Source organism: Pyrus communis, chromosome 5 (genome assembly GCF_963583255.1).
Source record: "Pyrus communis chromosome 5, drPyrComm1.1, whole genome shotgun sequence".
Lineage (NCBI taxonomy): Eukaryota > Viridiplantae > Streptophyta > Magnoliopsida > Rosales > Rosaceae > Pyrus > Pyrus communis.
Window position 1 is genome coordinate 5237511 of NC_084807.1, and position 21540 is coordinate 5259050.

Genomic DNA, 21540 nt, shown 5'->3' on the forward strand with positions numbered 1-21540 from the left:
AAGTGCTTTTTTAGGTTCCACTTAAAATTTTTACTATGGATTTGATTTTAAAAACATTTTCATCAAAAATGTTTTTAGTCATTTTAAAAGCATTTCTAAGTGCACCTTAAATTGTTCAACTTTCCTAGCTAGAAACATGATCCATTTCCAGCTATAGTGATTGTAAGTTGTCACTTACATAACTAACTAAACAAATTTTTTTTTTAACGAGGATTAAGCAAATCTTAATTAAGGGAAAAAAGCAATCGAATAAATAAATATAACTCACCTACCCAAAAGCACTGACTAAAATTTTTTTGGTATTGTTAGGAAAGAAAAACAATCTACAATTCCACATATACAAGTATTAGCACAAAAATGGTAAATTAGTTCTCAAGCCCAGCAGTGCCTGGTGAGAGGATAAGCCCAACCGATTGAATAAATGATCACGCAGAATCAGTGATGGGAAGACAATCCCTATAGACTGGCCTGTGTGGAATTGCTTTAAATTTTTTTTAGACAAAACGTTTTTGAGTTTTAAAAGTACTTGAAGTGCTTTTTGCAAGAAACATCTGTTATATATGTGATTCTTCCAGAAAAGTGCTTTCTTATGATGCATTTTTATTGAGGATTGTTCCAAAATAATTTCACCAAAAATGTTTTCAGCCATTTAAAAACTCTTCCCAACAAGCTCTATATGATCTTCGATGTGATTAAGAGTCTTTCCCATATGAGAATCTTAGTGACGTCACTTGTCATGTCTCTCAAAGTCAAACGACTAATTGACTTGATGAATATGATCATTCTTTATAAGAATTAAACCAATTAACCAATCCCATGTCACTTGTGCCCTATTGAATCATCTTTAAGTTTAATCTTACTAGTATATAAGGACATGACCTTCGATTCATAAATAAGTAATTGTTCTTCTACCAAGAAACTCAAGCTTTTCGATTCGCTTTCATTCTCTAAGTCTAACTTAGACATAAAAAAGCCCTTAGCTCATACCATGTCAGGGTGACAAAGTCTAATGTATTAGAATATGAGTATGAGAATGTATGTTATAGCCGACTATTATGATTTAAATTGGTGCAAATAAGTCTAATAGAAAGAGGCTTTGAATTGTTCTAGAAGTTATGCCGATTGAAATTCGGTTTCCATCCTAGCTAGGTTATGCACTCATTGTTGGACAAAGATTTCTTGCCAGTGTTCCACTTGGATTCTAATAGAAGAGACAAGTGGATTGAGTGTGTATGTATGGTAGACCTCTGCTCTCACAGAACACGCACTTTATATTGAATAAAAGGCTTGTTATTGATTTCAGCATTGAAGGTTTTGTCAAAGAGGAGAAGGATTGCTATAGAAGATTGATGACTTCATCATCTTTGATCTCTATAGAGAAAGGAGCTCTATTGTGGAGTTTGATATGGCTTCTTTTTCGACTGCTTCTATAGGATAAGTTAGATACTTGTGTTTACTGAATTGTAATTTTGATACTTACATGGTTTGTGAGCTTAATCTGTTAACTTATGTTTTCGATAAGTTTAGTGTTCTACTTGGTTAGTATTATTCAAGTAATAGTTCGCTTGTGCAGATTATGTTTTTCTATTTCATTTCTATTAAATTATGCAACTTTTTGTTTTTTTGTTAACCTTCTATATTCTTCTAGTTTCTAGGTTACTGTTCCTACAGAAAATACCACGTGCGTATCCTGTATATGCACATTCTCTATAGTTATATGCAACTGCTCACTTGAAAACAAAAAGAAGAATCCCCAAGACAACCTGATGAAAAGTGACTGGTTTTAGTTGGGGTCACAGATGATAAATAAATATATGGCATATTCCCTTGAACAGAACTAGACAGTAACAAACACCCAAGTGAGATGTATTTTATGGACCCAACCTCACAGATTCTCTTTCATTTTTAACACCAAAATCTCTATCCATAACCTAGGATTCTAATCCCTCATCCCTTCCCACCTCTAAATCTCTCTAAAAAAACCAACAATCCTTGTGGGATTGCGATGAGATTTTGTTTCCCAAAAAAGCCACAAATTCTGACCCAATTATTCTCCTTGGAAGACCAACCCCAGCTGGGTACGTTTCTGGATAATTCCGAAGGACCAAAGTGTCATGGAGGAAATGATTTTCTGGCTTCTTGGAGATGGAGTTTTGCTGAAAGTTGAAACCCTAGAGAATGATTTGAGTAATTGAGAGGGGCAAAGCTGCATGGAATTGTAAGAAAATTAGACCGATTACCTAACATAACCAACTTTGTTTTCTCCACTCCGATGCATTTGTCCATATGTTAATGGACATATGTAAATAATTATTCTTGTATTACGGCTTTCCACACTCATCCAAATATGATATGGCATGCATGTCTGAAAAATCATTGTTAAATAGCCTCCACACGTTTTCATTTTAATTTTTATGTTTTATTTTTCTCGCTGTGAATAATCAATATCATTGACGGTTTATTAATCTTAATTTCATTCCATTCATATTTAGGAAATTGTTGCATTCATTCTCTCTATTTTTTTTCGAGCAGAACAAAGTACAAAGCAAAGATGACATTTCTTTCGTTATTCGAGCAATATTTTCAACGTATCTAAAATATAAAAATGGTCGCAACTTACTACTATAATCTAGTTATTCTACTTGTTGCTATCGGTCGCAGCATGCATGGGCTTGGACACGTTGGATAACTTTCGAAGCCAAGGGAAGGAACGCAATGTGTCGCCATGCAGAACCAGATGCACGTGGGCTCCCTTGTAACATTCTTTCTTTCTTGGACATACATGCACGATAGATTCAATTCAATGCAGGACACCTGTACCTTCAGAGCATGTGAAGATAACGACCCATGCAGGAGAATTCTTCGGTAATTGTTAGTATTATCCAATTCCCTCTTGTTTTGATCAATAGTTTTTATTTTTATGACATTAAAGATTGCAAAGATGATCCTTTATGACATTAAAAACCATACATGTTAATTGTAATTAAGGATGTACAATCTTCCTAATTTTTTGTCGCAAAAGGGCAAAACGAACTACGTACTGTTACATATATATACGTATATTGTTTACTTAAAATTTAATGACATGAACGGCTTATTTGTTCAAGTTCTATTAATTTTATGGATCGTTCTTACGAAACATTAGTCACGTCGGAAATTGATCAAACAAATTGGTAATCATAATGTTGCAAGAAATATTGCAATTTCATGATAATTAAATGGCTAAATAATTTTAGATTAAATCGATTTTTTACAAAATGATTTTTATGAATTTTTTTTTTGTAAATAGAAAGATGATTAAGAAGTGGAAGGTGAGTCATTATAAAAGTATGTGGATCGTGCGTCCGGCAAGCAGTCCTCGTGTTTGGTAAATTAATGAAGAGAGAATATTAAGGTAATGTTATGAATACTAAATTTAAAAATTAAATTATTTGAATATAGATGATTGAATTATTACTTACGTGTTGATTAATGTGTTTATTTTTTATTGATGACACATAATGTGATTTGTAAATTTGGTTTAAAAAATTAGTCTCCCTAAATTATTCATACTAAGTAACATCCCTATATAGATACCCGATATATCTAAACTACCTATTAACAAAGGGTAATGCTAGGGTGACACAAATTTTAACCAAATTTTGTAAACCAAATTATGTGGTTGTTGATGATTGGACTGTTACTTAAATGTTGATCAGCGTGTGTATTTCCTATTAGTGACATATCATTTGGTTTCTCATTTGTTTAGAAATTGGTTTCTCTAACATGATCCATTAACAAAACTCTCTTAGTCAATCAAGGTGAAAGACAATATAGTCTTCTATTACAAATAAAATCATGGGCTGTAATGTAATTTTGCACAAACCAAATTTGCGTTTTTTTAAAGCCTCACATATATGTAATCCTAGCATATCTAAAAAAAAAAAAAAAAAACTCTCTCCCAATCCCACGTTCTCTTTCTCCCTATCTCCTTCCCCTTTTAAAAACAAAAATAAAAAATGTTCACACACACAAAGTGTGTGGACGTCTGTTAGTAACGTATAATGAAAACATCTAATAGGAATTTGATGAGAGTATTTTGATCAATTATTGTATAAAGAAACATGCATTTTCCAATATAGACTAGCAAGAAAAATAAATACAACATACAGTTTGGAACGAGCATTTGAAGGAATGTACTATAAATCTGAAGAGAGAAACAATTCACAGTACTCTTTTTCACGCGATATTCATGTGTACAAGAGCTCAAATGCCACCTTACATATTTGCAAATATTTTATTATATTTTAACCAAAACCCCTCCCTTCTTGGAGTCCGGAGATGAGGATTCTACTCTAACACAACGAAAAGAATAAAGATCAAACTGCGGTTTGGTCAAGCGTAATGATAGTGAGCGTTTTAAATCTTCACACATTGGTCTACAATAAAACTATTGAATTTTACTTCAATATTATTTATAGGCATGCTAGAGAACTTAAGCACCCTCCAATATCACTACCGACATCAAGAGATAGCCATATAATTAAGTACCAGCTTCAATAATATACTTTAGACTTTAGTAGTATATGAGTAATAGAAATTTAATTATGACAATTTCTCAACTTTCTTGACTTTGAGATAAAGCTAGCTTAGGGAATCTCATTCTCCAATCATAAAAGGTGCTCAATTATCTGTTTATTAACTTGTGTTTAGGGCCTTGTTTCATGCTATAGATTATCTTTGAGTTTTCAATTTTCATATTCTTCGTGTACGTAGTTTCCCAACTTTTTGGTCAAAATATATGCATATAGTCTCCCTATATGCATGTATTTTGAAGGAGATTTTTGTAGATGTAATTTAAGTGGTTTTTTCAATTTTTTTTTAGGTTAGTATTCACTCCACCCAAGGTATAAAGGAGGTAATTAACTAGAAAACTAAGTACTTTGTTGCATCGGACATGAAAAAAGAGAAGAAATTGCTACTTTTATCATTGGAAAAGAAAAGAAATTGATACTTTTCTTAATATCTATATTTTTATGCGGCTTTGTTTAGAACTACTTTATGAAACTCAAGATAAGACTCGTGGCGACTTTTTAATCATATTCTCAAGGTCACGGGCCATTAACATAATCATATACTTTTGCTAAACTATGAAACATTAACAAAAAAGACCATTGTGGGCTAGATTGACGAAATTACACCAACAAGACAACAAACACTACTAGCCTAATTGACGAACGCCCCAAAAAAAAGGAGGATGTTTGCCAAAGGCCCTCCGATTCCCAATTCAAATAAATAGTTCGAGAAAAACTAAGAATTCTAAGTAGTAAGTGGCAACTACCATTTTTTCTGTTTGACTTGGCTATTAATAGGCCTAAACCCTAGCATGCAGCTGGGAGGGTGGTTTCAGGCCATACCAGACAAACCTTAATGTTTTGCTAGTGATGGTGCATACCAATCTTCGCAGACTAGTTACTAGTAGTCCTAAAGGTCCCAGTTGGTAGGAGCATAGGAGCGTTGGGCAGCCAAGGGAGAAATTTGAAGAGTCGGCTTCCTACCACCATTGGCCCGGGTATTGGGGCGGTGACATGACATATTATATATGGGTATAAAGCACCTTTGATATGTTAGTGACCCGAAGGCCTTGTACCCATAGGACAGACAAGTGCCACGTTCTTTCATGTGGGGCAGACGATGCCACGTTATCTGAAGTACCCTATGATTTGCTCATAACGTTGAGGGTAACCATTATAGCGAGTATAAAATCCCCAAGTCCTTTTCCTATTTGATGTGGTTAATTTATGTCTTCACATCAATCAAATAAATGAATCAGTTAAATCATATTTCCAACGAGTACTTCGTAATTGGATAGTTCATTCTAGGATTTGGTCTTATCAATATTTATCATTTAAATATTAAAAGGCATCCCAAGTTCGAATATTTTTTTTTCTTGATGATAAAAAAAAAAAGCCTGACAAGTAGTGAAGAATAATAATGCAACACTCAAAAATAGCAAGGAACATTCGTTTACAAGGTGTGTTAGAAACGAGGAAAATTTAGATGGCAAAAAGCCATTTTGTTAAACAGAAAACCACGATCACTTAAAATGCAAAACCTAATTTTGTAAAAAAAAAAAAATGCCAACCTAAGTAATGTAGAATGAATTGTCAAGGAGATTGAGTAATGGCCAAACCACATGGTCTAATAAATTTACACAACAAAGCTTTGCCGTGGGACAAAATACAGGAGACTCAAGAAAGTACGCATCTCGTGTAATCAAATTAAATTGGACCGAAGATATTTCCGTAGACACGCGCAAATAGTTTTCATCAATCATTTATATATGGTCAGTAGTGGCAATGCAACTAGAGCGATATGCTTGTTTCCCAGGTTCTCCACCAACAGAGATTGAACATCTAAAGTTTGGATTCTTGACTGCCTTGTTTGTCTGCCCTGAACAACCAATATGGCCTTGTTTTGTTTGAGTTAAAATTTCGACCAAGCACCCAGAGAGCAACATTGAAATGGGCAGCCTAACGTGCAAGAACGACACCGGCACGCAACACCCAATGTGTACGTTAAGAGCAAGACAAGGACCTGATTTTGCTCGTGTGCCACATTCCAACATATCCCAATTTGAAATGGTCCTTCACCCACAAAAAGAGGTACTCACTCGATCTATTCATGACTACCTCCCTTTTAGTCTCGATATTTGGCTTTGAAAAGAGCAACTTACATACAACGTGTTCATTATGATGTCCCAATCTAATAAGCTTTACATAACTATGAATTATTGAATTAAAATGTCACGGTGAAATTGAACCCCTTACATGTAATTCCTTCTTTACTCTGAGACTGCTAAACATAACATGTAAGTCCTTAGCAGTAGCTTTTACAAACTAAAACATATCACTCCAAAGTCTCCAATCTTTGCTAACTACTCCAAAGTCTCGAGAAATAAAAGCCTCACAGTTATACTTCACTTATTCTCAATAGGTTTCGTGCTTAACATCTGTTCACATGTGATGTCCTACAGTTACATATGCTCTCATGTAACATCATATGTAGAATATAGTAGTTACACGTACATCATACCTAAGTGCATAGAGTAGTTGTTGTAAAGTAAATGATTGAAGTTGCTTGGATCTCTCGATCCAATATATTTTGATCAAGCTCTTGCCTTTTGTCGGCATCTTTTATCAATTATTCGATTACAAATAGATGACTAATTTCCTATTCGACTGATTGATAAATATAAATTGTAAGTTGGAAGCTCCATTCACTTTGATGTATCACATTATGTTGAAGGATACATCATACACGTGAGAGTGGAGGGAACTATTCTCTATCCAAATGTTTACTCGTAATTGGTCAACTTGTATATTCTGACAAAGACTGATAACAAATCTAATAAATCAAACATTAGGTGTCATAATATTGGATACTACGACACGCGAAACTTTGGTTTATTTTGTTTTGTCATCCTTGTCTGTTTTATTCAACTACTAGGTGGAGCCCAGCTTATGTATGTAAAATATAGGAAGGATAATACATGAATTTCCCCGCATATCGCGACTCATACAAACGTAGTTTCTTCGAATAAATTTTATAGTTAGAACTGTTCGAGTTTTTTTTATCTTCACTTGGAGATTATTACTACGAAAAAATCATTTGAATTGGGTATTATTGGTCATCTAAGACCAACTTCAATGGTAGACTAAAAATCAAATTACCTCCCAAAATTTCCCCCCACAACCACTCCAACCCAAGGGGAAATTTTGGGCTAAATACTAAATGCTAAACCAATGCCAAATTCCCTCCAAAATTTAGCCCAGAAATCGAAGTGGACTCCACCCAATATTTATCGGAATTTAAATTTTTTTAGGTTAAAATATTCATAAAATTAATTTACAATAGTCTACAATTTTTTTTTTTTAAAAAAAATAAATTAAGTTAACAAAAAAAAAAAAAAGCCTAAGTTCATTCTTTAATAATCCCGGGTTAAAATTTTAGGCTATAACGGTTGAAGCAGAAAAGTTGTTTCTGGGCTAAAAGCTAAATTTTTCGGGCTAAAAAATTTGGCTTTTAGCCCAATCATTGGAGATGGTCTAAGTGTGCCAAATGAATGGACTGTTCATTAAAAATCTATTACTTGGTACTCGCACCGTTGATTTGTTTCATACATTTGGTGGTATAAATGGTAATGGTTTTGAAAGATATTTTATAAGGATAAACTTTAAATAAAGATTAAGGAATTGACTGGTTCTGATTATAAAACTTATACGGCGAAGTCATATTATTAGCACGGGGTGAGGTATGTGCACTCTCTCATACGGGTGCAAGTATTATCCTGAAAAAAGGGCTGAAGGTGGATGTTATGAGAGAAAAATTAGAATGTGAGGGAGAAAAGGTTTATGAGTAAAATAAATATAATTACTATCTTGCGTTTGAATTTATATTTGTTATTTAAGTTAATAACTATTGAGAATGAATCACATATTGATGAGGAAATGGATCTTGTATGTGCTTATAAGAGGTTAGACTATTTCCCTTATTGCGAATTGATTTTATTGTGAAACCCCAACTTTCTTCAATAAGTATAAAAATGATATATAGTACTTTTCACACAATGAGGGTTTTGATAAAAATAGTATAGATAAAGCATACATATTAAAGGAAGGAGTGCAAATAAAGAAAATAAAAGTGAAAATCACGGTATTCATTTTTACTTGTAAATGAGGTCTTAAATTTATTTCCCAGTTCTTCATAAAAACAAATTGGATTTTGAGTTAGCATGACAACCATTCAAGGCAATTTTTACTCCACCAGAGTGAATGTTATCAATAAAACTATTTGGACACGCCCCTTGTCGATCCAAAATAAAGATTTCTTTTATTTTTTTTTAGTACATTGATATTTTTACATTAGAGAATGGGGGAGGGGAGAGTTCAGCTAAGCCACACAATGAGTAATTTAATTTTGTATCGAATTCACCATCCACGAGATTCGAACATAAGACCTCTCACTTTCAAATAAAAAAGAATATCACCAGACCGTAGTACTAAATGATAAAATAAAGATATTAGATATTTGGATAATGAGGTCTTTTTCAAGCACAAATAGAAGGATCGTGACTGATCATTTTGTTATTAGGGAGAAAGGTAGCTTCATGTCGGCAGTCGTGGTGGCTCTTTTGATGTTTCAGGTTAGAGGGTTTTTTTTTTCTTATCGTTTGGGAAAAAAATTATTCAGACATATAAAATTATTGTAATTGTTGACACACACTAATATATGGAGATCCTATCATTGTAAGTAAGCTTTATCTGCATTATCATAAACTGTACTGACAAATATATTAATTTTGTCTGTCAAAAAATAGCACTTCGAATGATCGGATGAAGATTTTCTAACACAGGACACCCAAAGGCTGATGCTTTTGTTTATAATATATCGTCCTTTGGTCAACATATATGCATTTAATATAATTTTCAGAAAAGTGACTCGCACCAAATTTTATTCTTTATTTTTTATAGTTTAAAAATAGTCATTTAAACAAACACAGCAACAAATACTAAATGACTCTAGGATATGTGTGTGTATATATATTTTCTTATACATAGGTAATAGCGATTTCAGGATTCAAATATCGGGTAATCCCACTAATGAAGATAATAAATGAGAATATATTGAAAAATTCAACGATAAATTACCAATTTTTCATTCATAATTTTTGTACAAACATCATTATAAACTACAAAGACTAAATTTATCTACGACGAGGTTAATTACTCTGAAACTGTGTCATGATAGTTTCATTGTTAATACAAGAAAAATCTTCTTACTCAATGAGAACAACTGAACTATCTTTAACCATTGGGTCCTCCGTTTTTTGTGGAATGAACACTTAGTGATATTCATGGCGAAAAATGTTCTCGCTACTGAAGTAGTTACAATCGGTAAAACCAAAACCAATTCAGTAAGTAAATATAAATACTGAAATACTTGATGCAACCCTTTTTCCACTATTTTTTTAGCAAGATCACTAATCCCTTGCAATTGAGAAAATTCAATTCTCAAACGCATAAAATGAATATAAATATCAAGTTGATCTTTAAGTGAAGATAAGTCTTGGTCTGTAAAATCTTGAAAATACAATTGAGTAAGTCAAAATAGCTTTTCTTTATCAAAACTTACAAAAATAATCATTTTGAACTCAAACTAGTCAAACAAATGAGCAATTCGATACTTATAACATCTACAGACCTTTGAAAAAGGCATGAAAATATATATTATTAACCATGCATTTCAACTATTCAAGTTTAATTCAACGATTAAGAAAGAAGAATATAGTTTAGTTTAATATATTTTTGTTTTGCTAATGAAAAATTTAAAATGATTATTGCATAAAAGGAGGGATCCTTTAGTTTAATACCAATTCTGAAAAAGTTTTAGCCAAAATACCGTAACTTTAGTTTAGGTACCAATAATAAAGTAAACCAAAATAGTTTTATAAATACTATTCTAATTCAACATAATTACATGATTGTCACTCAATTCTACCATATTTTACGATTGCTAATTTTTTCTAGCGTTCGACCGATCAAATTTTGTGGTCTCAAGGTTAGTGTCAAAGAATGACTTAAAAAAAAAAGTTGAGTAGTTCTCTAATTTTATTGTATATACACATAAAAATACAATAAACTCATACAACAAATATAATTAAAGATGCATCTATTGATATTTTATCACTGTTGAAAAATGACATAAAATTTTCCGACGACTTGAATTTTTTTTGGCACTAATGACAAGCCTAACGACAATTTTTAGTAGTGGCACAGGCGAACTATGGGTCATGTGCAATGAGTGCAAAAATGTAAACATATTTATGCTTATAATGTCTTCACCCACAAATTGTGGCCTAATTAAAGAACAAGCCTATTTCCACACGTCTACGTGTGGCAATTTGCTCTTTTACATCTTATTCTTTACTTATAATGTCTTCGCCCACAAACTGATTTAAAAATTTTAATTAAGATGGAGTAATTTTGAAATTACGAATGTTTCACTTTTTTTTGTCATCGCTTTAGAAATGTAGGTGAGTTGGGCTTGGTAGTTTTGCTTAAAATTGGTATTTAACTGAATTTTCTCCTTGAATTAAGCAATATTATTTATCTTATTTTGTTTCTACTAGCCTCTTGCAACATGGGAATTGGCCTCTTTATATTAGATTATGTCTTTTAGATTTTTTATTTGAATAATTGATTTATATTTTTTCTATTAAAACTTATTCAAAAAAGAAAATGAAGGAAAGCCATGAAACTACTATTTTGTCCCTCATTAGTTATTTGATAATGTTTTGAATTTTTAATTGATGGACTTTATATATAAAAATGAAAAATTAACATCAGATTTCTCTATGTGGAACAGTCTAGTAAAAAGTGAAATGTTCCATAAATAAAACCTAGTAATAAAATTAGAACACAAGTCATAATTTAACCTCATGATTTCTTCCTATTCAAAAACTGCAAACATAACCCTTCGATTGTGCGGTAATTTTATCTACACAGATCTATATCAAGTTAGTTGCTATTTAGTTTATGGGGCACTTTAGTGTGCTTATTTTTTGCTTACGTGGATGAAAAGTAGATGTCACATATACTATTTAATTCTAAAAATAATTTTATTTATTTCCTGTAGAATATGTGTAAATCAACGTGTCATGTAGTGTTCGTGCAAACCAACTAAATACACCATAAGAAGAAAAAAAAACTCTTTCATTTTGCTTCATGAGTTTTCGAATATTGTCTCGTTTGGAAGTACATTTAAAATGATTGAAAGCACTTTTAGAGAAAATATTTTGAAGTTCCAAAGAATATTTTCACCAAAAATATTTTAGGTTCCAAAAGCACTTGAAGTACTTATCCAAGATGCATTTGTATTTTTACTAAGGATTGGTTTCAAAAATATTTTCGCCAAAAGTTTTTCAATAATTTTAAAAGCACTTCCAAACAAGTCTATATATCTAAACTACATATTTACAAAATCTTCTTTGTCAACCAAAAAAGGGTGTAAAAATAATTTAGTATTATATCATATAAATAAAATCATGGGCAACAACGTTATTTTGCAAGAACAATTTTTGTTATTCTTTTACTTTCCTCACTAACATGTCATCATAGCATATCTCTAATTTTAAAAATATAAATATAAACTTCTCCCAACTCTCACTCCCTCTCTCTTTTGCATTTCTCTTTAATTTATCTATGTCCCATATACTTTAAAAGAAAACCAAAAAAGAAAAGTTTCTGCTTCGCACACAAAGTGTGTAGGCTTAAGTTAGTTTCACATTAATTAATTTTAGTACAACAATATAATTATAGGGGTAAGAGGATTGGAACTAAATCACACAATAGGGTTACCATATTAATTTAGTATCTCATAATTCATGAGATTTGAACTAATATATCTTACTTATAAGTGGAAAAAATAGCACTAAACAATAATATGGCGCCATATCAACTTAAGCTACTCAAATATGACATGGATAGTGTTACTCATACACTCATTTTATCTCACACACTTCTTTGTTAACTTTTCGTCATAATCTTCTTTAATTCATTCGATTTCACGGCTAAAAGTTGAGAGAGACGTGTGAGAAATAAAATATGTGTATGAATAACACTACCCATATGACATATCAACTTTTTTTTTTCTTTCCAATTTTAATTAAAATGTTTATATCTTCAACTAAAATAGTAAAAAAATATTCTGAACCAACACGATCCCAGCTAAAACAACCCCTAGTTTTTTGGATAAATGTTTTACAAGTGCCTATGCCCTATCAACATGGTCAAACATCTATGCAGTTTTGGATATTAGATTGGTTTTATAAAACTGAATTATTGAAAAAAAATCGGTTTTGTAATTTCTGACGTGACGTGGAAAATACCGCTGACCCACGGAGAAAATGGAAGTTAGTATTTAAATGAAAAACAATGAAGTACGTGGCATCACCTAATAGCTGCCGCTCTCCTCTCTCTCTCTCTCTCTCTGTTCTTTTGGATCGTTCTTCTCTCTCTCTCCTGTGTTTCTCTGAAATGTTAATTTATAAATTCTGAAATAATTCTCCTCTCTTCTTTGATCTCTCTCTCTCTCTCTTTCTCTTTCTTCCTTTTTTCTCTCTCTGCGTCTTCAACAATTCTCTCGTTCACTCACATTTGCCTGAAGTTTAGGGTTTTGTTACAGACGAAACTCTCCCTATTTCACCCCTCGCTTTAACATACACCCAGTGAGATTAGGAAACCAAAACATTGAAGCTTCAGAGGTACGTCTTCTTCTTCTTCAAACCAATCAAAATTCCAACATTCCCGCGATTTCTCACAGGGCGATCTATTTTGCCTCCAATTTTCGTGTTTTCTTCTTCCCGGAATCATCCAATTTTCTGAATTGGGTATTTGTAATTTTGTTTTTAGGGGTGTGCGTTTGCGAGCTATGAATGAGTTTTGATTTTGATTTAGGTCGGTGCTTACTGTTTCTTCGATTGTGTAATTTTCTAAATACGGAGTCAATTTGGGGGTTTCATTCTGGATTGCTATAGAATTAGAATGTGAATGTTGGTTAAGTTGCAACTTTTTATTTATTTATGTATTTAATACGTTAGTTTTGACTTTTGGGGTTGGAAATGGAGTGTTAAGGTGTAGCTGAGTGGTGGGAATGGAATAGAGGGGGTAAAGGTTGGTGCTTGGGTGCCCTAGTGTCGGATTTGATAGGCTAGTGATGACGGATTTTGAGCCGTTACAACAGAAGCCGGAATCCGCTGATGCCTGTGCCGATTTTGAGCGTGGATTTGAGGAATTCATGCGGGGGCACTTGGATGAATGTATGTCATTTGCATCATGTAGTTCTCCTCGTAATCCTGATGATGAAGATGATGAGGGTGAGCAGCTTGTGCGGAGGAGACGGAGGTTGGATTTGGAGGGTGACGATTTAGCAGAGTCATCTGCTGCACGGCGACACCACTCGCGGATCCTGAGCCGTTGGGCTGCGCAGCAGGCGCAGGAGATGATAACAACGATTGAGAGGAGGAATCGTGAATCAGAGTTGATGGCACTTGCAGGCCTGCACACGGTTTCGATGCTTGACTCCTCGTTCTTGAGGGAGTCACAGTCTCCTACCTCAAGGCGGCAGGGGGCTGTTGAGAGGCCAAGTACTCAGGCATCCGCAATATTGCAAATGTGGAGGGAATTAGAGGATGAGCATGTGTTGAATAGAGCGCGTGAAAGAGTGAGGGAAAGGTTGAGGCATAGGAGGAGTGTTGAGTCTAATACTAATGAGTCGACCACAAATATGTCTGATAGTCGGGGGAGTGAGAATCAGGGTAGTTTGGCGGACGCAAGTGAGAGTGAGAATGAGTTTGGAACTTGGTCACATGATCAAATAGGTTCACAACGTGAACACGGTGCCAATGACGTGTCTAGTAGAGAGCAATCTCCTGATCTTGGTGAAGTGGAGAGGGAGAGAGTGAGTCAGATTGTACGGGGATGGATGGAAACTGGCATTGGTGATCGTTCATCCAATGTTGCTCAGAGAAACACTAATCCCAGAGCAGAGTGGCTTGGTGAGACAGAGCGTGAAAGGGTGAGAATTGTTCGTGAGTGGGTGCAAATGGCAAGTCAGCAACGAGGAGCTCGTGGGGGCCAGAGGGATGATCAAGTTGCCAGTGGTGGTGCTCAAGTTGATCGAGCTCGTGACGGGACAGTTGCTGACCATGAAGAAGGCCAACCAGACCACATTCGCAGGGACATGCGGAGATTGCGTGGAAGACAAGCTCTAATTGATTTGCTTGTAAGGATTGAGAGGGAACGACAAAGGGAGCTCGATTGTTTGGTGGAGCATCGGGCTGTCTCTGATTTTGCTCATCGAAACCGCATTCAGGTCAGTTGTCTCATGAAGATTGTTTAATAATGTCATTTTAAACATAATTCAATTTGCTCCAGTGGTATGGTTGATATTTAAGAATTGTCTGTATCAATGAATGTGATTTCTATGATTGTAGTTTACAGATTTTCTAGAATACTTAAAGTTTATGCTCAGTAATTTGTCTGGCTTCTTTAGAAGATCAAAATAGCTGGGTACAATTGTTGTCATTTGAGTTGCAGATTAAGTCCGCATATTATGTTTGTGATCCCATTTTCTATTATGAATTATTTTTTCTGGTCCTATTTGTACCCTTGTATTAGTGGATAAGGATGAGCCAGAGGCCCAGAACTTATGTTTCAAAATGGAACGAGTTTTCTTCTTTCTCTGATATACCTTGCTTCTCTCTCAGTGGGAGGTATGGGCTTATTCTTAAGTGTATCATTTTGGGTGCTATATCCAGTTGCAAAGATACCATTGTATTCACTTGGCTTGCTCCCAAATTAGAATGTCCACCCTGCAGCATACATTTTAACTCAAACGCTTATCCGAAATTGTATTGCTATAAGGTGCATGATGATGTTATGTTAATATGAGAAGAATAGCTATTGGTTCTCCCCTAACCTTTCCCCCTTTTAGTATTCATGCATATTTGTAAGGTGTTGTTTCCTATTTATGCCAGTTCTCATCACCATCGTCTATAACATAGACATACTACAAGTTGCATTGATGTTATCCCAACATAATGAAATTGTGTATTTCTTTCTGGCTCTGCTACCCAAAAATTTCCCTTTTATGACACTGTAGATGTTAAGTTTCCTGCATAAATGGGCATGATTTGGCTACTAATACAATTAAACATTTCCAGTCATTACTCAGAGGTAGATTCCTGCGCAATGAAAGACCTATTGAAGAAGAAAGACCACCTTCCATGGCTGCTGGTGAATTAGTCCAGTTGAGACAGCGACACACTGTTTCTGGTTTAAGGTATGTGATGTTTTTAGTCATGCCGTATGTCTTAAGATGCCAAAATTTTTCATCACTTTTTTTGTTCTTGTACTTAGCGTTGGTATTTTTTTTTACGTTTATTTTGTTTAGACTCTTAGTAGTTCTGATTTTGAAAAGCTATCTATTTAATAAGAAAAATCTAAGGGAACATAGCATACTGTATGTTTTTCATCACTTCCTTTTTTTGTTCTTGTACTTAACGTTGGTATTTTTTTTACGTTTATTATTTTGTTTAGACTCTTAGTAGTTCTGATTTTGAAAAGCTATCTATTTAATGGGAAAAATCTAAGGAAACATAGCATACTTTATGTTGTCTTGAAGGAACACATTTATCATCGCTTTGTCATTTCTCTCTAGTTTTTTTGTTGAGTCAATTTACTATATTATATGAATAATTTGGTTGAGGTTAGAGAATTCCTTTGTGAACACATTTATTTGTTAGTATTTGTAGGAGATTTTCCTTTAAGTCTACTGTGCTGTGTAGAAGCATTACTAGTGATGGGTTTGTGGGGGTGGGGGAGAAACACAAGATTTCTAGATGGATGGCCATTACTTTAAGCATCCGTTTTTTCTCTGGGTTTCAAATAGAACAGATAAAGTCTTATAGATGAATAAATATGCATCGGTATTACATATTAATATGAGTGGCTATGCTATAAGGCTTGCAATTACTTTACAATATTTCTTCCTGGGATAATAATAAAAATACAGAATAAATATGAGATACTCGTTTGATCTGCCTTATTCTTGATTTTACTTTGGTTTACTTTATCGTTTGGGTTTTAATGCACCAGTTATATCTTTTGAGTATTTTTTATTCCATCAAGTGAATGATGATAATTTTTTTTTGAAAGACAAATGAGAGTTGTGGATGTTAGTTGTTTGCATAATGACAAGTTTGTTTCCTTGTTAGGGAAGGGTTCCGCTACAGATTAGAAAATATTGTTCGTGGTCAGGTTGGCAGCCAAACTGATTCTACGATTAACAGTAATATTAATGAATCTAGAAGTGAGCATACTCAAACAAATGCTTCACAGGATGTCCAACAGGAAAGTAATGATCAATTGCAGCCTGGTAGTCAGGCAACTGACATCAATCAGTTGCCTGATCAAATGGGAAGCTTGGAGAGCAACACTACTGATGAGCGTCAAGATTGGCAAGAAACTGCTAATCAAGGAGGGAATTGGCAGGAACCAGTTGCTGAAGATGAGACACGAAACTTGGAGCAGCCAACTTTCGGTCAGTTGAATGAATGGAGAAATGGTAATGCCGAAGATACGGCTGAAAATTGGCAAGGAAATTCAGTCGATAATTGGCCTGAGGAAACACCCAGAAATGTTGATGGAGAAGCAGATAATCGACAAGAAGCCCAGGGAATGTGGCATGAGAATGGTACTCGGGATGCTGTTGGAAATTGGACCGAAGGGCCTTCTGGTCCCATGAGAAATCGCCGTTCAGTTCCAATTAGAAGATTCAATAGATTTCATCCGCCAGATGATGATAATGTGTACAGCATGGAACTCAGGGAACTTCTGAGCAGGTATTTGATTCTTGTAGATTGATTATATGTACAACATAAACTTATTATTTGGTTCTTTTTATGATGGTTATGATTTTCTATATTGTAGGAGAAGTGTCTCTAATCTTCTTCGCAGTGGGTTCCGTGAAAGTCTGGACCAACTGATTCAGTCATATGTTGAAAGACAAAGTCATGCTCCCATTGATTGGGATTTGCATAGAAACTTGCCAACACCAATTCCAGCTTCACCAGATCATGATCAGGAGCAACAGCGGGATGGGCAGAATGAAGATCAACATGATGCCATTAACAGACCTTCACTTGTTCTACCATCTCCACCAGTGCCCCCACCACAGCCATTATGGCATCAGGACCTACATCACACAGGCTGGTCTCGTCATAGCATGCATCGTTCAGAAATTGTGAGCAATCCCTTCTCTCTTAATGCAGCTTTTTTCAGGCTTTCCGATCTTTCTCTCAAAATTTTAGATATGGCTTACTATACATAATCGTGATATTCTATGATTGTGGCTTTTACGGTTTATACCAGGTTAATAAATATAATATATTATTTCCCTGTATTGAATTTTTAATCTATCAATAAATATATTAGTATCTAATATCTATTATACGGATATTATTATTATATGTATTAATATATGATTTAAAGTTGCTATATATTTATTTTGTATTCAAAATGTATAAGAATTCATAGTTAATAGAGTAAAACTATATATAATTTGAAATAGAATTCTAATTTCTATTTATAATTCATTTTGTTGGTCATTAAGTAATTGGGACCTCAGTATCATATCACTTCTAGGATTAAATGACACATGTTTTCCTTTTTTCACTCTTTCATTATATTCTATTTGTAATTCACTTTAGTCCATTTATAATTTCTGTTTGTAATTTATTTTATTCCATTACTTCTTGTAATACAATGTGTTGTTGTGGTTGCTATCTTTAGACATTCATAAGACTTAAATATATTTGGGAATTATCAAACTTTTTACAAACTTTAAAGGGTCTTTCATTGCTAAGACAGCATACCATAACTAAAATACTTGTAACAGTATAAAATAGTACAATGTAAAGTCATGTAGAATGTAATGTGCCTGTTTAGTTGATGATTGATGCAAAATGGAGTTGGAGTGGATTTTCTATCCCGCGTCTATTTTTTTCTCGTTCTTTCTTTTGCTTTCTCTGAATGTGGATTCCTACAAGAAGCAGGAATGGGAGATGATTAATGATCTCAGAGGAGACATGGGTAGACTCCAGCAAGGCATGAGTCACATGCAGAGGATGTTGGAGGCCTGCATGGATATGCAATTGGAGTTGCAACGTTCTGTTAGACAGGAAGTCTCTGCAGCTTTGAATCGTTCATCTGGTGAAAAAGGTTGGTTTCAGGTTCAATATGTTAAATGACACAGAAACATGTTTGTTTCAAGAATTTGTGTGTGTTCAACGAAACCGTATGAATGCGGTCTCTGCCTCCATTAAAGCTGCATTTTAATCTTCGGTTAATTCATATGAAAGATGCTATCACTTTGCAGGCTTGGGTGCTGAGACATCAGAGGATGGGTCCAAATGGGGTCATGTGAGAAAAGGGACCTGTTGTGTTTGTTGTGATAGTCAAATTGATTCTCTCTTGTACAGGTATATTGCTTGTAACCTCGATACATTTGATTTTGATGGTGTTGATGACTATCATTTTGTAATAAACTGTTCTGTGTGTCTTTTGTCCCTTTTTTGTTTCGGGTGCAGATGCGGGCACATGTGCACTTGTTCAAAATGTGCAAACGAGTTGATTCGTGGCGGAGGGAAGTGCCCACTTTGTCGAGCACCGATTGTTGAGGTGATTCGAGCATACTCCATACTGTAAATTTAACTCTTAACAGGAAAGAAAAGAAAGAAGGACAAAAATATAAACTGAATAGAATGACCGGAATGGTGGAAAGAGGGGAGACAGTGGTTGTTCCATAGGATGAAGATGAATGGGAAGCTTCTGTGGTCCTTTTCTCTGTAGAGTGTTTTACTAGTTTCCGATGTTTCTCTGATTATTTATGGAAATTCGAATGCGTTGTATAATTAGAATAACATATGGCACGCTCGATTCATCATTCTTACGTAAATAAAATCTTCTCTGAATTTTTTCTTTTCGTGTGTTTCGTTCCCTCTCCATTGGTTCTCAGCTCTAGCTATCATAGGCAAGCATAACCGTGATTAGTAAAATTGGTACAAATTTTTATAGGGCGGAGAAAGTAGGGCAGGTGAGAGAATAAAACGGGGACTTGGTATACGTAAGGTAATGTGTAATTACTGTATTAACTTTAGTTTTTAAATTATTTACTGTAATGGGAACATAAATAAGATTTGCTTGTGTCACGATTCCACAGATTTATTTCTTAACAGTAGCATAAAAAATGAAAAAGAAAAAAAAAGAGGGCAGAATGGGATCTTGTTATCTTTGTGTACTGAAGCTTTGGGTTTGATGATTGTCGTGTAAGTATTATTCTCCCTAGTACTCGAAAAAAAGATTTTTTTAGTGTACCAGAAAAAGTGGTGAAAATTAAAAGAGAAAGCTTGCTTCGCTCCATGCAGCATATTAATGTTCCAAACATACGAAATCAACCCTTAAAAAAAAAAAAAAAAAGAAAAAAAAAGGAAATTGGAGTTTTGGTTCTTGTACTTTTGATCTCTGAACTAAAATGCATGATCAGTATTGATCATTGAGTTTGTCACAACGTGAAACAATAGTCATTTTGGGTAACCGTTAAAATTTCCAATCAAAATAAAAACTTTAAGGGCAAGATAAGCGACATAAGTTCTAAATGGAGTTACTGATAAGCACTATTGTACTATGCTGCGACTAGATCAAGTTGTTTTAGCTACAATGTAAAGCATGAAATCATTTTCATCTTATTAGTTTCAGTTTTATTTAATTACCGCAGGAAAAAGTCGTTTTTTGAATTTGTACATCCAATCCAATCTTCCAGAGCCATCAAACCCGATCAAATTGAACTGGTCTGGAATGGTTGTTTGCTTACAGCTCAGAAGAAAACGTATTCAAACTCGATCAAATTGACTTGGTCTGGAATGGCATCATATACCTTTTCTACGTTGCTTTTTAATTTACTGGAAGTGGAAGCAAAAGGCAACTTAATTATTGGTTCCAATAAAACTCTGAGCAGACAAAAATGTCGTAAGCAGCTGGAACTTTACCGCAGTGACAGAAAGTAATAATGCTTATGCACTTTATTGCGGTTTCAATCCTCTCTTCTTCCTAACATTTAACTTAGTATCACTATCATTCGTCTCATTTTTGATGTCCTCGTTCTGAAATTATAAAAAACTAAATAAACTAACTAATCTAGATTATTATAATTGTGTATGACATTGCAAACCCTAACGCTAGCGGAGTCAATATGGTTTCAGAACGTAGTCATCAAATGTGATCGACATGAGTCTTGAAAACCAGGTCATTACACTAACTTAACGCCTTTCAACTTTCGCATATTTGAGGCTCTTTCGGAAGTAGAATTCGCGCATTTCTCGTACTTTGTGTCTAGTAACAGTACCTGCTTGTGTTCATGTGGATGTGCTTCAATTTCCTTGGACAACAGACTAACCAAAGATCAATCAGAGTGAGACGGAAGCATGGACTGGTGTATGACAGATGAATACATAAAATTTTGCATCTACTACTTTGGAATAGTGATTACGTGTTAGTAATCGGTAATCTCTCTCTTAATTTGGGCTTTATATCTGTAATTGGAAAGTTCAATATTATTGAGATTCTTGATCTTTGATACATTAGGCCATCTCCAATGGAGGTTAAAGGTCAAAAAACCAAAAAAATGACCTGATTTGCCAAAAAACTCATCTCCAATCCATGACTAGGCTATAATTTTATGGAACCTACTAGACAGTTATTTGGCCAAAGGGCTATTAGGCTAGCCAAATGTAGCCCCCACTTAGCTCTTTTTTTAGGACTCAGCTCCTCAGTTGCAATAATTGATTTAAATTCAATAGCTATATTTAAAAAAATTCAACGGTAGTTTAACTAAATTACCAATAAGTTTAAATTATAAACTTAAAACTAATAAATTATTGAA

General features: G+C 34.2%; 1 protein-coding gene across 4 annotated transcripts; it reads left to right on the forward strand.

The window, feature by feature from the left end:
- Positions 1–13034: 13034 nt before the first annotated feature.
- Positions 13035–19580, forward strand: LOC137735133 (uncharacterized). Of its 4 annotated transcripts, none has more exons than XM_068474519.1 (8): positions 13035–14913; positions 15764–15882; positions 16817–16859; positions 16941–17443; positions 17532–17844; positions 18650–18821; positions 18979–19081; positions 19190–19580. In XM_068474519.1, exons 1-8 carry the CDS (start codon positions 13756–13758, stop codon positions 19305–19307), a joined length of 2529 nt encoding a protein of 842 aa, XP_068330620.1. In that variant the 5' UTR covers positions 13035–13755; the 3' UTR covers positions 19308–19580. The 4 variants fall into 4 exon arrangements, with proteins under 4 accessions (XP_068330620.1, XP_068330617.1, XP_068330616.1 ...); XM_068474516.1 differs by having other exon boundaries at positions 13035–13303; positions 13452–14913; positions 16817–17443; XM_068474515.1 differs by having other exon boundaries at positions 16817–17443.
- The last annotated feature ends 1960 nt before the right edge of the window (positions 19581–21540 follow it).

Excerpts from the sequence above, each read along its gene's own strand:
- LOC137735133 (XM_068474515.1), top strand. The coding sequence starts at position 13,756 with ATGACGGATTTTGAGCCGTTACAACAGAAGCCGGAATCCGCTGATGCC. Across the intron at positions 18,822-18,978 it reads TCGTTCATCTGGTGAAAAAG|GCTTGGGTGCTGAGACATCA; the intron begins GTTGGTTTCAGG and ends ATCACTTTGCAG. Across the intron at positions 19,082-19,189 it reads ATTGATTCTCTCTTGTACAG|ATGCGGGCACATGTGCACTT; the intron begins GTATATTGCTTG and ends TTTCGGGTGCAG.